The sequence below is a fragment of the Arachis ipaensis genome, chromosome B05, assembly GCF_000816755.2.
Source record: "Arachis ipaensis cultivar K30076 chromosome B05, Araip1.1, whole genome shotgun sequence".
NCBI classification, from domain to species: Eukaryota; Viridiplantae; Streptophyta; class Magnoliopsida; order Fabales; family Fabaceae; genus Arachis; species Arachis ipaensis.
In genome coordinates, this window is record NC_029789.2 from 3,637,993 (window position 1) to 3,653,720 (window position 15,728).

The following is a 15,728-nucleotide window of genomic DNA, read 5'->3' on the forward strand; positions in this document are numbered from 1 at the left end:
TTTGCTCAACATGTATTAATGTAGTGTTTTTTTCCAACAAATGTGTGTATGGTTTAATCCATGATTACTCATTAGTTGACAATTCAAACAATCATTTTGAAGAGAATCCACGAGCATCGATCAGAAACTTCTGTCGAATTCAAGATGCAGCAACTAAACCGAGCAATGCAATGCTTATTTTCTGGAATATAGATTTAGTGCAAAAAAAAATACTGATTGGAAAAAACAACACAAAGAATGCTCATCAGCTTATCATTTGAACCATAATATTACTAGAGAAAAATGTTTTAAGAAACTCATATTTGTACCTAGATTGATTAGGGTACACAAGATTAATATTTGAACCTTTTACAATAAATTGAAATTTTAAATTTTATATATTTTTTACAAAAAAAATTTATTAATAACTTTTATGTCCTCTAAATCCTAAAAAATGAGTGTAAAATATTACACTGTTTAAATACATGTGTTTTCGAATTTCATTTTGATACAACAATCCATTAATTAACAATAAAAAAAAGAGTTCAACAAGGCTTACAAAATTCTTAAATAGGATTTAAATTTACACCAAATTAATCGTTAATTTGTTGAATTGGCAGATTCCGTAAACAATAAAAAAAATTAAGGTTTAGCTAACATGTGTCCTAATGATACATGATAAATTTACTATTAGTGAAATATTTTAAATGTTTTTATTCAATGAATGTAAATAAATGCATTGAAAACTTAAATTTTTTATGTTTTCAATAATTTTTTTTTTAATTTATAAATTTAACATGTATTCTTAGGATACAAAATAGAAAAACCCAAAAAATTAATATCTCTAGTTAGGGATGGCAAATGGAAAGTCCATCCCGCCAAAAGTCCTCCATCTCGCGGGCTGGCACGTCCCGCTCCACCTAATGAGACGATCCTAAATTCCTCTCTTATCCAGTCTAACGGCAGGGTAGCCTGTCAAATTTTTTTTTTAAATAAACCATTAAATATTAAACAATATATATAATTTCACAACTATTTTAATAAATTTATAATTTTTAAAGATAAAAAAATGAGGCATGCTACACATACAAGTCTTTTTGGCTTACAAGTCTTACAAGTTGGCACAAGCCCAACAAAAAACACGCGTTACACTCCCACATTCAAGAGTAAATAAACGCACGTTATTCAACCACTTCCTGTTTCCAAAGCGCGCTACTCACCATGCATTATAAACGATTCTTCTTCTTCCTCCATAAAAACGAGTTTCTTGCCAAATTTGAAGATAATGGAACTTCAGAAATACACCCAAACGATTATAGAAATACACTCAAACGATTACAGAAATACACCCAAACAGTTATAGAAATACACCCAAAGGATTACAGAAATACACCCAAAGGATTATAAAAACTACACCAAAAAGATTTAAGAAATACATCCAAAATTCGTTGAAGTACACCTTATGCATAATTCAGAACTCTTTCTCTTTCTCCTCCTCATCTTCTGCTGCTTCTTCTTCTTTAAAAACGATTTCAGAGTTTGATGTCAAAAAATAATAGAAATCGAGAATAACGAAAAAAGAAAATAGAGAGAAAAGCACATAAATGAAGAAGGAGAAAGAGAAGGCAAGAAACGAAAGAAAAGAAGAAGAAGAAGAAGAACGTGCAGCAAGAAGAAGAAGAAGGTGCAGTGAAAACGTACAGTAACGGTTGAAGAAGGAGAAAGAAAAGAGGAAGAGGAAGAAGAACGTGCAACAAAAAAGAAGAAGAAGGTGCAGTGAAAACGTGCAGTAATGGTTGAAGAAGGAAAAAGAGAAGACAAGAAACGAAAGAAAAGAAGAAGAAGAGGAAGAGGAAGAAGAACGTGCGCAAGAAGAAAATAAAATAATAGAACTAACTTAAAACAAAATATAATCAAATAACAAAATAATAAAACTAGCATTATCCAAAGCAAAATAAACATTATCCAAAACATATAACTAAACATCTTTAAATTTTTTTTATTTTTGGTGACTAAACAAGGAAAGAAACAAAGCAAAAACTATTCTAAATCCGAGCGGATGATTCGTTGGAGATCAACACTAGGCTCAGACCAAATAACATGATTAGAGTTACTCTTGGCACCATATTTAGCCATCCAACATCCAACTCTATTTGCTTCTCGGGACACCCATTCAACGTGAACAAGCCAAGGACGAGATAAAAGCTCCTGAATCTTGTGAACCAAATCTGTTACTTCAGATGGATACCCACTTGTAAGCTCATGCATGATGGGCAGAATGTCAAGGCAATCTGTTTCACATATAATATCCCTCAAACCGCAATCCCAAGCTAAAACCAGCCCCCTCCAAGCAGCAAATAATTCACATCTGATTATAGACCAAGGGGGAATGCTTCCAGAGCAGCCCGAGATCCAATCTCCCTTAGAATATCTAATAATACACCCAAATCCCGCTAAATTTGAATCCATATACAAGCTTGCATCACAATTAACTTTAAAACTATTGCCTACCGGTGGTTCCCAACACAGGCAATTTCGGAGAGACCTAAAGGCATTGCTTCGATTCCTGTAAACCTGTAAGTCCTTGGCGGTAATTCTGGCCAAGGCAACAACCTTATGGTCTGTCCAAGGGTTGTCAGTGTTGAATATGTCATTGCACCTATGTCTCCATACCCACCAAAGCCCTGCACCAAAGGACGCCTCATTGTTAGCCAAGGCCTTCCGAAACCACTCTTCAAGAGCAGTACCAGCCGTCGAGTCCAGGATACTAGGATCCAACATATACCAGATTGCCTTTGATCGTTCACAGTCTCTAAGGCAATGCTCCATAGTCTCCTGCGCCTTGTTACATCTCTTACACATATCTGAAGAAGCTAAATGCCGCTTGAATCGAAAGGTCTCAGTTGGTAGAGCATCATGTAAGCTAAGCCACATAGTAAATTTGAACTTCTCTGGAATGTTTGTGTTCCACAACCAGTTCCAATTACTGTTGGCATTCCAATTTAATGTTTTCTTTAATAACCATCTGTAACCCTCCCTTGCATTATACTTTTTTGTTGCTGCAGGCCACCACTCCCACTGTGGCTCCAACTCAGTCAAACTAGGATATCTCAGACCACAAATAAACTGCTTAATCTCATGCGGAATAGGCGTGGTAAGACTATCCACCTCCCAAGACACCCCTTTCCACAAGTCAGCCACTATGAAATCTGATTCAGAAATATGTACATAAGGAACAAGGTTGCAAAGCTTACCAAAAGGAGTCCACTCATCATATCAAACTGATTTGTGGACATCTCCAATATTCCAATGAAGCCCTTCCTTGAGATGCTCATAGGCACTAACAATGTTCTTCCAGGTAGCCGATGAAGAATTTCTACTGTTTCCGTTCATACCAGATTGATTCCTGAGATATTTATGCTTCAGAATCTGCACCCATAACTTCTCACTATTATTTAGACAATCCCATACTAACTTTCCCAGAAGCGCCATGTTAGCACAGGAAGTATCCCTAATACCCAATTCTCCTGCCTTTTTAGGAGTTATGGCGACCTCCCACCTGACCAGAGGCAGCCCTTTTCCAGTCGCTTGACCTTTCCACAAGAATTGTCTCATCAAGGAATCAATTTTATTACATGCATACTTCGGGAGAAGAGAAATTTGTATTTCATAAACTGGGATAGAGGCCATAACCGATTTAACAAGACAAAGCCTCCCTGCCTTATTCAGTAGGCGTCCTTTCCATCATAAAAATTTATAAAAAAATAGCTGACAAAAAAAACGTATAATCCAGCAAAAAAGTCTACTCGTCCTGTTGAAGTCCGCCAAAATTCACAAATTAGACGGTATAAATTAGACAATTTTTTTAAATTTAACTATTTCAAATTTTCAGTTCAATCCATTTTTTTTTTACAGGTTACCCAAGTTGGGCCGACGAATTTCCGCCCCCTTTACCACCCCATCTCTAATGCAACGGTCACGAAGTAAATGCAATGCTAAATGTGTAGCAGTGTGGGCCACAGGGGCAGCCATACAGAATCCCTTGACCCTTGTGCTCCAAGAGTTCATGTGTTCCACCACCAACTACTTCTGTTCTGTAGTTAATTTTTTAAATCAGGCCAAATGAATCACGTAATTATCATACCAATATTTATAATTTTTAATTATTTTAAGAAAATAAATTGTCTATGAAGCATCAAGTATGAAGACTCCAATGAGGTGCACTCTTCCTCACTCAAAATGATATGGGGATATTTTATACTTGCGAGCGCCGCCAACTTTTGAAATCAGGAGACTTGAACTCACCAAACACTTATCATTTCTCTACCAAAAACATAAGAGTCGCACTCACCCTCTCATCTTCTAAAAAATGATAAAAGGAGAAAAATCATATAAACTTTTATTCTAAAAACTTTCGTCTTAAAAAAAAAAGAGAGAATAACATAATTAAATACCATAATTCAACAAATATTTCATGTTAACTGTTTTCTTTCTATCTGATCTCATAGAAATTGATATGAGGTAGGAAAATTCAATTTCACTTAATTAGTAATCACTTTTTTCGATATTTTTCATTTATTTAGAAGAGAGATAACAAATTTTTTAAAAGAAGAGAACGATTATCTACCATCAAAGATAAAAATATAAATATACTGACATAAGTACCAATCTTTACGAAAAATATATTGCAGCACCTGGACACCAATACAAATTGGACTATTTTAAAAGGAATTTGGACTTCACATCTAAATAAAAAAATAACTCAATTTTAAGTAACCCTCAAAATATTATCATTTTAAATTGAAAAATGATATGTTGTGAGGTCTGTTTTTGTTTAAAAAAAAAAAATTTTCCAGTTGTTGAGTTCATTTTCTCTTACACTCTTGACTCCATAAGCCTAAGTAGAAAGTTTACCATTTTCCTTTTGAGACTTGCGATTATCAACATGCACCTCCCCTATCCGGCTATCCCCATGTTTAGCAATTTGCTGTGTTCGATTTGATTGTGACTCTTTTTAAAGGATTTTTTTCTGAAATAAAATAAAATAATTTAATATTTCTCTCAAACACTATTTTTAAATTTTAATTCTCTAAATACAAATTTTTTATTCAGAGCAAATTCGCTGTACTTCAACTAATTCTATAAAAAAAGAAATGCTATTTGTACATCAAAATTAACCACTAAAATCATCACTAATGTATTTGTATATAAATACATGTGTGATTTAATTTATTTTCGATATATATTTATATTCCAGCATGTATTTTATATTAATAGCTTACTTTGGTGGCTGATTTTGGTGTACATATAACATAACCCGTATAAAAATTATAGAGTTTGCTTTACTCCTTGCAAACTTCCTTGAACTTTTTTGAATTCCACGTTTTTAATCCATTTTAATTCATTATCATCATCTCCAAATAATATATAGATCTACAAATAGTATATAGGAGTACAAAAAAATAAACAGACAACAAAACATGATTTCTTCAAATATTTTTTAATTATAAATTTAAAAAATAAGTCATATTTAATAATGACAACTATTATCATCGTGTCAAAAAATACACAAGTACACCGGAATAAACGATATTTAACCAGGATTTTTTTTAATTATAAATCGTATTTTATTTTGAAATTTTTAAAAAAAATATAAATGTATTAAGTTATTCCATTACTATTTTTTTATAAAATAATATTAAAGTTTAAAATACCAAAATTTTTGTGAGAAAGGGAAAAATAAAATAAAAATAACAAAACCAAACATCTCTATGATTTTTTTTTTTAATTTAAGAAAAGAGTCTAACCATGAAATGCAAACTTGACATTAATGTTGTATGTAATTAATAATAATAATAATTATAATGTATGCATGACCGAGTATAAATCATCCCTACTTCAGATTCAGATCTTTGCCCTGACACCAAAACCAGTCACCAAACTCTCCATAATAAGCCATTGATTAAAAAAAAAAAAGCACCAAACTCTGCAAAAAGTTCTCTCTCTTCTTTTTCTTGGTCTCTGTTTCTGTCTCTGTTTCTCTGCTTTTCTCTGCCTTCTGGTTTTTTCACAATAACCGTAACCATGTCGATGTCAATGGCAACTTCAAACCACACTATCTTCCTCCACAACGCCACCAACCTCACCAACACCACCAACCATTTCCCAATAACCACCACACGCACCGCCACCACCACCTTCAAACCTATCTCCATCAAATGCACCGCCACCACCCGAACCCAAGCGCCACCACAAGCCTCCACCCAGTCCCAAGATCGGGTCTTCAACTTCGCCGCCGGCCCCGCCACCCTCCCTGAGAATGTCCTCCTGAAGGCCCAATCGGAGCTCTACAACTGGCGCGGCTCTGGAATGAGCGTCATGGAGATGAGCCACAGAGGAAAAGAATTCCTCTCAATAATCCAAAAAGCAGAGTCAGATCTGCGAACCCTCCTCAATATTCCGTCGGAATATTCCGTCCTCTTCCTCCAAGGGGGCGCCACCACCCAATTCGCCGCCATCCCCTTAAACCTCTGCACCCCACAAGACACCGTTGATTACATCGTCACCGGTTCTTGGTCTGACAAAGCATTCAAGGAGGCACAGAAATACTGCAAACCGAAGGTGATCTGGTCTGGGAAATCCGAAAAATACACAAAGATTCCATCTTTTTCTGGTTTGAATCAATCCACGGAAGCCAGGTATTTGCATATTTGCGGCAATGAAACAATTCATGGTGTGGAGTTCAAGGATTACCCTACACCCCAAAACGGTGTTCTTGTTGCTGATATGTCCTCAAATTTTTGCTCCAAGCCTGTGGATGTGTCTAGGTTTGGTTTGATCTATGCCGGTGCACAGAAGAATGTGGGTCCCTCCGGGGTCACCATTGTGATCATAAGGAAAGATCTGATTGGAAATGCTCAGGGTTTGACACCTGTGATGCTGGACTACAAGATCCATGATGAGAACAATTCACTGTATAACACGCCTCCATGCTATGGAATCTACATGTGTGGTTTGGTGTTTGAGGATCTTGTGGAGCAAGGTGGGTTGAAGGAGGTTGAGAAGAAGAACAAGAAGAAGGCTGAGATTTTGTACAATGCAATTGATGACAGCAAAGGGTTCTTTAGGTGCCCTGTTGACAAGTCTGTAAGGTCATTGATGAATGTGCCTTTCACTTTGGAGAAGGCTGAGTTGGAGGTTGAGTTCATTAAGGAAGCTGCTAAGGAGAAGATGGTGCAGCTCAAAGGCCATAGGTCAGTTGGAGGAATGAGGGCTTCGATTTACAATGCTATGCCTTTGGCTGGTGTTGAGAAGTTGGTGGCTTTCATGAAGGATTTCCAAGCAAGGCATGCTTAGAAGCTTCAAAAGGAACAAGGAAAGGAATACACTTTTATTCCCCATGCTTTTGTCTTTTTTGCTACTACACTCCATAAAGTATCACCTATGGTTCAAGGTTTTTGGCTGATTTTGCTTTGGCTATTAGTTAGATATGTCTACTTCTTATGTTTTTTAGTGATATGTTTGATTTTGAAATTTGGGTCGGCAGGGAAGTGCTTTCATTGCACTTTGCTATTATTGTCGGCTACAAAGTTAAGTATAGCTTAGGTTCCAACTTATGCTTGTTTGGGTTGAGTCCCATGTGATATTTTATTGGATGTTAGATGAAATATATTCTCAATAAATTGAATGAGGATGATAAAACATGTTGAATTACTGTGCTATATATTGATTTCCATTAGGTATGTCTTATCTATTATTTGTCTTCGTATTTGGCATCCAAACTCTATTAGCAAGAACAAGCTTTACTACTCAACGAAACCTGGCATTGCTACGTTAGCATAATGAGTAGACACGACATTTCTGAATTTGTGCATCGAATCTATCAGATCATCGGTTCAATTTCGTGTTCCTGTTTTGTGTACTTTCCTGTAATTATTTTTGCCATTGTCCATCCTAATTCTAGGACTCTGATTCCGTACTTTGCGGCTCTTCATACCATGCTGACTGCTGCAATCAGCAGTTGGCAAGGCCAGAGCAAATTGATAACCCAAACATGGTTATAAAAAAAGGCAACTACTCCTATGATGCCAAAAACATCTTCTCATGATGATCCTTGTTTAAAAAGTGTAACTTATTTGTTTAGCAACACTTTGAATAAAGGTAACACTTTTACTTCAAATAAAAAAAAGCTGGGGGAGGAGACAAAACCGCAGCCACAACCACAAGTTAAATTTATTGTGGATTATAAAAGGAAGAGTAGTGATGAATATTGAAATTTTGCTAAGGGCACAATTAAGATTTTACAATTACAAATTGTTTATTGAAATTATCTAAAAGAAATATCAGAAACCTTAAATAGGCCGGAAAATCTGAATAGCATTGGATAGCAATACGGTTTTACTCGAGGCATTTTATTACCCCCTCCAAAATAAAGGGTTTCATTTTAATCATTAAACGCTTTCTCGAAAATTTTTACGTTGCAAGAGAAATAAGATGCTTATATCTTATAGGAGGAATTTCAAGTGTATCAATACACTAATGTTTTAATAATTTTAACCGTTGATCTTAATTATAAAAAATATATATAATATATATTAATTAAAATCAACTGTTAAAATTACTGAAATACCGGTGTTCCAGATACATTTAAAAAACTTTCCTATCTTATATAGTCAACCAAAAAGCAATTTGCGAACTTGCGGAATCAAACTCTCCCATTGCAACTCAGCTCGCTCCTAGTTAACCATAATAATGTTAATGCAGCAAAAACATTTTTTGTGCGCCAAGGAAATAGAAAATATTCATGAAAACTCGAACACTAAAATTTCCTTTAGATATCATCATGACTTACAAAAATGTGAACTCAAAAAGGGAATTCTCACTCCTCTAGCATTGTCAAATTCAAATTTCATAATTCAGAATGAAGACATATGATACAGTTCCCTCTAGCAATACCTTTCAGCTCAATATAATCAAGGGTAAAAAATGAACTATTCTATTGTTTGTTCCCCAGCCAGATAATCAAACTGAATATCTCTCGAGTTTTCTCCCTCCCTCCGTGTTATAATATTTGTTGTATGGTATAACCCTTTGGTGTTTCTTTACAGCTTCGGAACACTTCCATTGAACAATGTAATCAATGAAAGATATATCTAATTTACAGATACAAACCTGGTTTCCCAGTAAAAGTGAGTACACAAACAATACTTCTGGAGCTGTTTTGGCAGAAGCATATGGTCTCACAGCAACAAGAGAATTCTCCGGTGCTCCTATTTACATCATTATGTAAATGAGAATCTTGAGAAAAGAGAGAGGCCAGATCCTGAGGCATCATTCGCAGGATTTGGCGATGCATCTGCTGAGTTTTGATATGCCTGTTGGCACTTCTGCATCTGTGCTTGCAATTGAATAGCAGAGAAACATCTTCGTTAAATTCATATACATAAATGAAGTGTTGGTTTTAAATTAATTTACTTTCATTTTGTTTGGCAATTATGGAAAGAAAAATGGACAATGTAAAAACAACAAATGTTCTTCCAGAGACATGCTTATAGAACATTTTATCAGAGGCACATCCAAAGTCTTACACATGTTATTTCTGCATGTTAAATTGTTAACAGTACTTCAAAGTATTTATAAGAACCCTTAAATTTAACTAAGGAGATGCAATAGGCAAAAATGAATGACATAATTAATACAGTATTATCAAGAGAGAAATTACTTTACTTTGCACAACCTCATTTCTTCTCCCTGAAATAAGATAATATTACCTCTTGTGGACTAAACTGGAGAAGCATCCCAATAACTGGTAGCAATACCTCCACTTCACCTGGTCACACAATTTTCATTATCATATTAAATACATGCTTTTCACTAGAAATAGAAAAATAAAAGACTATCTGCTTCCTTTGAAGTTTATACCTGTCTCAAGAAGCTTTAAGATAACATTTTTCAAATATGTCATATCTACACCTTCCCTTTTCTTTGATCTTTCCATGTCACGAAGCTCAGCCTTTAGTATTGCTTCCTAAAATCATAATATTGGAAACACATAAGGGAAACTACGACTGTAATTACAGATGATATCATTGTCCTTATAGAGAAATTAAATCTCGTCTATATCATATGCAAATACAATTAAAATCCCAAGAAATGCAAGCAATCATATACCTGTTGGCTGTGGAGACGATTCTCTCGTTCAAGCTCCTCAATTTCTTCCTGAATTGACAGCAATGTTATGCATTATACAGAATATGGGGATGGAATTGGAGAAGAGGTGATAGATCAAGACAAGACATACTTGAAGAGCTAAGATATGGCGCTGTGATCGTGCTAGTTCTTCTTCTCTTTGAGCTTGTTGTCTAGCTAGGAGCTGACAGTAGAATAGGATCGAGGATCCAATTATCAAGGCAATAAAACAGGTTGCAATGTACAAAACTTTCAACGCAGATACTCTTTACAATATACATTGGTGATAAATTAAAAGCGGGAATGGAATTACACCATAAATTAGGAATAAAGACATACCAGAATTTGCTGTTCTGCAGCAGAGGGACTTAAATTCATTGAATCCACTTTATGCGAGGCTGTCCAGAACAGTTGAAATAATATTTAAATCCAGAAAATGTTATACTAGAAAATCACCAGATATTTGAAACAACGAAAATATACTTAAAACGTTCAGCAAGCAGAACAATTTCTGCCAGGATATAAATGAATTAATACCTGTGCTATAATTATCATTGTCACTGTGGTCAACCTGAGATTATAGCACACCATTATCAGACCAGTAGAATAAATATGCAAGATCACATGAATGTTAAGTACCAGATCTATGTCTCAATAATCATATGATTTACTAAAAGCAGGAAAGGAAAAAAAAAAAACATAAAAACAAAAACCTGTGGTCTTGATTGAAGAGATTGACGAAGATTCCTGTTATCATCTGAAAGTCTAGATATTTCATTATCCTTCTCCTCAATCATTTTATCAGCAATATCATGAAAAGAAGCATGTTCATCCTATGAAGGGGAAAAACAAAGAAGGGGAAAAAACAATCAGAGGAACTAAAGTCCATCAGGCACATGTTTAAGAACTTTAATATCACCTTCAATTTTTTATATTGCAGTTTGAGCTCTTGCAACTCCTTTTGCATATCTTGTGCAGCAGTTGCTTCGTTTTCAGCCTTCATTGAGTCACATTTGACTGCAAAGTTAAGTTGAGGTTAAACCTTCTAAAATCAAATTCATACAAGTATAAGCTACAATTTAATCAGGCAGCCAAGGTTTGTTACTTCGCCACGTTTCTTCTACATTTTTAAGGCTTAGTCCCCATTCTTCTTTCTCCTTAAGGTGCTGAGCATTAGCTGAGTCAAGCTTTGTTTCTAAGCTCCTTATTAGTTGCTTGGCATTTTCAAGGGCTGTCTCTCTGAAATTTATAAATAAGTTGTTGAGACTGCTCTAAATTAAACAGCGAAAAATAGTCTATCCACTAGTTATAGACAAATCATAGCACAAATCATGGAGTTAAAGCAAGATTTGTCACTCCAGATAATTGTTATTCATCTTTTGCTTCCAACTATATTTTAGTTGTTTGTATGTATTCGAATTGAGGTATCAGATAAACAAGCTCATTAAGAGTTGACAATCACAATAGCACCTTTCTACAAGCTCTCTCTCATGATTTGCCATAGCAGACTGAAGATCTTGAATAACTTTATCCTTTTCTTCTGTTACCGATAATACTTCATTTTCAGCCTCCTGTAGAAAATTAACAATGTGATTTGATTACTGACTAATATATCTACATCTTATTCATAGAATAATGATATGAATGTACCTTTAGGGCTTCCTCAAGAGCTTTGAGTTGTTCAGAGTCTTTAGCTGCAGCCAGTTCTGCATCCTTCTTTTGAAGAAGTGCATGTGCTCGAACTTTGTATGAAGAAAATTCCCTCTCAAGACTGCTTATCTGAAGAGGCACAAACCCCGTGTTATAGAGCACAGTCAGCAGATAAGCAGTTTTGTAACTGAAATGGGACTAATCTCCAGATATGTTATTTTGCAAAGGTACTAATCCACACTTTTAATTGTTCAAAGATCAGGAAAGAAAAAACATAACAACCCATGCTTCCAAGCACAGTTTTCAATAAAAGGATTTTTTGTCATGAATTTGAGTTAGAAACATCAGATTTACTGAAGCAATGACCATTTTACAATCTTTTGGAGAATATTAAAGAAGAATATCACATAAAAAAGTTCACTCCCATACCAGGCGTATCATTTGACATTAGATGAATCACATACCATAGCACACATGCTAAATTCAAAGAGGAAGCACCTTGATGCGGAACCAGTAATGTTATTAAAATAAGTTCTTTTGGACAGCAAATGTCATCAACAATTTCTTAATTCATGCCCATATCAAGAGATACAGAAAAACTTATGGCATACAAGAGACACGCTACATCTAAACAGTTTAATCACTTTATTCAATTTCTACCAGCTAACTAGCAAGGGAAGATAAATTAGAACCTCTTCCTTGGCAGCCAAAAGTTCAGCATCTCTCATACTGAGAATCCTGGTCTGAGCAGCGACCTCCGATTCCAGCTGACCTGGCAATTGTCAAGACATAAATATACATTTTAAAATGAATGCAAGAAAGCTTTCAGAAGTATAAATAATTTACTTCTTATTTTTGCTACTTCAACTTCTGCGCGTATGCAGTTGCTCTCAGCGGTTTCAAGTTTCATTTTGAGCGCCTGAGATGCAGTCTCCCAGCTTGCTCTTGCTTTCTCCTGAACACACCAAGCTTGAGATTAAAGGAATGATATCCAGTTATACGAAATAACAAAAAGACTACCACATTTCTAAAGCTTTCAAGACTTAATTTCACTTTAAACACTCTTTTCATCGCCTATGCAAACATCAATCAATCCCTTCTCCCTTGGGGACAGGGTAATCTACATAGAGAGGTGGGAAAAAAATACTGACAGTGACCGCAATAAGATAAAGCATGGGAAAAGATGAAGAGCATTCTTAGCAATTTTAGAAATTCAGAATCATACATGCTCTTGTTTTAGGTGAGAAAGCTCCCCCTTCATACTTTCCAGAGATGCTCTAAGTCGTGCTGCCTCCCCAGATGAGGCTGCCTCCATCTCTGCAATTTTAGATTCTTTTTCTGCAACTAGAACCTGGATATTACATATTAGTGGATTGAGATGGGTGAGGTCATTGGAAGGAAACTGCCATATTTTAACTAACCTCATCAAATTATTAAGAACAAATTAGAGCGAATTAAATTGGAAGATATGCAATATAGAGAAAGAATGTGAATTTCCTGGCGGCGTCAAGTACTCAGCGCATTCTGCTGATATCTCTAAAGCAGATATATTACAGGCCTAGTAACCACTTGAGAATAAAAACCAAAACCATGTTGAAATTTAATTATCGGTTGTAGCTTTTGAGCCCAAGTCCACCCAAACATGGTCACTTATGTAACCTTCACAGGCCTCTACATAAAATTTCTTATTCATAAAGAACCAAAGCATGAAACCAAAAAGACAGCTATTCTTAAATAATCCTTCAGATCTAGGAATCAATGCACTTCAAAGTTCAAGCCCCCATCTCCCAAGAAAATGGAATATTATTTTCACATCAGCAGCATCTTCCACTCCTTAAATCATTATAAAAAAATATTCATGACTATAAAACTCACCTGCAGTGAAGAAATGGATTCAGTTGCCTTGCTTCTATCGGACAATGCATCATTAAGTTGAGCCTCCAAACTTTCTATATTCTGCAGTAAACAGATGGATTTAATTACAAAGCACAACTAGATCCAAAATACGCAATATAGAATACCTTCTTTTAATTGAATAAGTAATCTAATTAGGGAGAAAATGGATGAGGGAAGAAGATATGATATCCTCCTAAAAAGGTAAGAAAACAAACCAATGCTTGTACCTTTTGGTGTTTAGCTGAGAGCTCCGCGAGTGCAGCTTGTTTTTTTTCATCAGCAGCCTGAAGCAAACCTCTCATATCTTCTAACATCTGAGTTGTCAAACATTAATTTGAGATATGCAAAGAACAGAAATATATATAAACGATTATTGGTTGATTTGCTATCAAAATTACAGACATAAGTTTCATGAAACAGTTATTATTGTAAAGAAAAGTAAAAACTATAGAGCACAAGAATTTGAAATATTACAAAATAATGCCAAAAATATTTATGAAAGTCACATTCTTTTTTGATAAAATAACAACAACAATAACAACAAGAACCACAACAACAATAACAATAATAATACTGAAGAAAGAAGGGGGAAAAAAAACGGTACTTCAAGTTTTGCATGAAACATTAAAAGCCTAAGTCTCATAAGAGGATCTAACTTAATAGAGTGAGCTGAGTAAAGAATCTAGAAGAGTCTAGAAGCTGTTAGAGCAGTTATAGGAATTGCCAGCTAGCATAGATTCCCCCCTAACAGCCCCTAAAATGTAAAGACCATTCTACCCGCTTCATCTAGTGTGCTGAACAGTAACACTCTCCTTACTCTCCTCACTTATGTATATAAGTACTGGTTCAGTACTCTAATATGAACAGATTCTGATTTCTGCAATTCTGTTTTTTTCTCTCTGCTCTCTCACTCTCTCTCACACACACGCACACAACACACTTTCTCTTCTCTGAATTCTCAAACTCTATTACAACTCAACTTAGTCGACAACATCCATTTAAGGAAGGGCTAGAGATATCAAATAGTATTCTGGCCTAAACAATAAATACAATTTTATTGTTGAGAAGAGGCTATATAAATAAGCTTGATATAGTAAGAAAATTGCTGATGCCATTAACTATCCAGATGCAAGGCATTACCTATTTGGTTTATAAACAATGCATTTAGTTATACATACAACATCCACAAGGAGAATAATACATTAGTTATAGGCAGAATAAACAAAACAGTTTGAAGTGTGAACCTCAGAAACTGAATAAACATACAGGATGTCTAAATCAATAAGCACTTTCTCAACTAAAAAAGGTAGATCATTTGCACCTGTTCTTTTTCTGCAAGAGATTGTTGCAATGATTCAATAGCACTCTCTTTAGGTTGTAAAGAACGCCGTAAATCCTCAATAGTATCTCGAAGTCTGGCCAACAGATTTTTAAACTATTAATTATAAAAGGCATGAGGTACTCTGAATTCTCCTTTATTTCTTTTAATGTAAAGTATATTTTTTGTCTCTTAAGTTTTTTGAAAAGTTTCAAAACTACCTCTAATGTTTAATTTGATTCAATCTTTTCCTTGATGTTTGAAATAAATTTCAATTCTACCTATATTGATAATATTTTCCAATTTTAACCCTAAATTATCATCATCATCATTTTCTTCTCTCCCCACCAAGCCACACCAACATTATCATCATCATCACCACATCAAGCCACCACATCACCTCCACTACCACCCCCCACCACCATCATTGGACCCACCGCCACTGCCTCCACACCCCATCGCCACCATCACTTCTTTCCCTCTCCTCAGCCTTTTCCTCATTGCACTTCCTTTTCTCTCCTACTGTATCCCCACACCTACAGGCAATACCCACTCCCACCTCCACCATTGCTTCCACATGCTGTCGATATCTATACTGCCTCCACAAGCCATCACCACCCTCTCCTGACCCACTACTCACTCTACCCTTCGCTCATAACCCACCAGCATCTGAAATAGGTAAATGCTTCCCCCCCCC

The 15,728-nt window shown here is 35.3% G+C and overlaps 2 protein-coding genes across 2 annotated transcripts in view; one reads left to right on the forward strand and one right to left on the reverse strand.

Moving 5' to 3' along the window:
* LOC107642515 (phosphoserine aminotransferase 2, chloroplastic) lies at positions 5,866-7,700 on the forward strand. Its single transcript, XM_016345904.2, has one exon. It carries the CDS (start codon positions 6,064-6,066, stop codon positions 7,333-7,335), a length of 1,272 nt encoding a protein of 423 aa, XP_016201390.1. The 5' UTR covers positions 5,866-6,063; the 3' UTR covers positions 7,336-7,700.
* Positions 8,783-15,728, reverse strand: part of LOC107642516 (protein GRIP) — a 9,704-nt gene continuing 2,758 nt past the window's right edge. Inside the window, exons 5-22 of the mRNA XM_016345905.2 lie at positions 15,035-15,128; positions 13,941-14,027; positions 13,693-13,773; positions 13,043-13,168; positions 12,664-12,772; positions 12,510-12,589; positions 11,818-11,946; positions 11,638-11,738; positions 11,273-11,406; positions 11,087-11,184; positions 10,881-11,000; positions 10,705-10,738; positions 10,507-10,565; positions 10,280-10,351; positions 10,150-10,197; positions 9,901-10,006; positions 9,750-9,808; positions 8,783-9,371 (exon numbers count right to left, since the gene is read on the reverse strand). Of these exons, the coding sequence (XP_016201391.1) occupies positions 9,261-9,371; positions 9,750-9,808; positions 9,901-10,006; positions 10,150-10,197; positions 10,280-10,351; positions 10,507-10,565; positions 10,705-10,738; positions 10,881-11,000; positions 11,087-11,184; positions 11,273-11,406; positions 11,638-11,738; positions 11,818-11,946; positions 12,510-12,589; positions 12,664-12,772; positions 13,043-13,168; positions 13,693-13,773; positions 13,941-14,027; positions 15,035-15,128 (1,648 nt within the window). The 3' untranslated portion in view covers positions 8,783-9,260. The remainder of the gene's footprint in view (positions 9,372-9,749; positions 9,809-9,900; positions 10,007-10,149; positions 10,198-10,279; positions 10,352-10,506; positions 10,566-10,704; positions 10,739-10,880; positions 11,001-11,086; positions 11,185-11,272; positions 11,407-11,637; positions 11,739-11,817; positions 11,947-12,509; positions 12,590-12,663; positions 12,773-13,042; positions 13,169-13,692; positions 13,774-13,940; positions 14,028-15,034; positions 15,129-15,728) is intronic.

Coding starts and splice junctions, on each gene's coding strand:
- LOC107642515 (XM_016345904.2), top strand. CDS start 6,064: ATGTCGATGTCAATGGCAACTTCAAACCACACTATCTTCCTCCACAAC.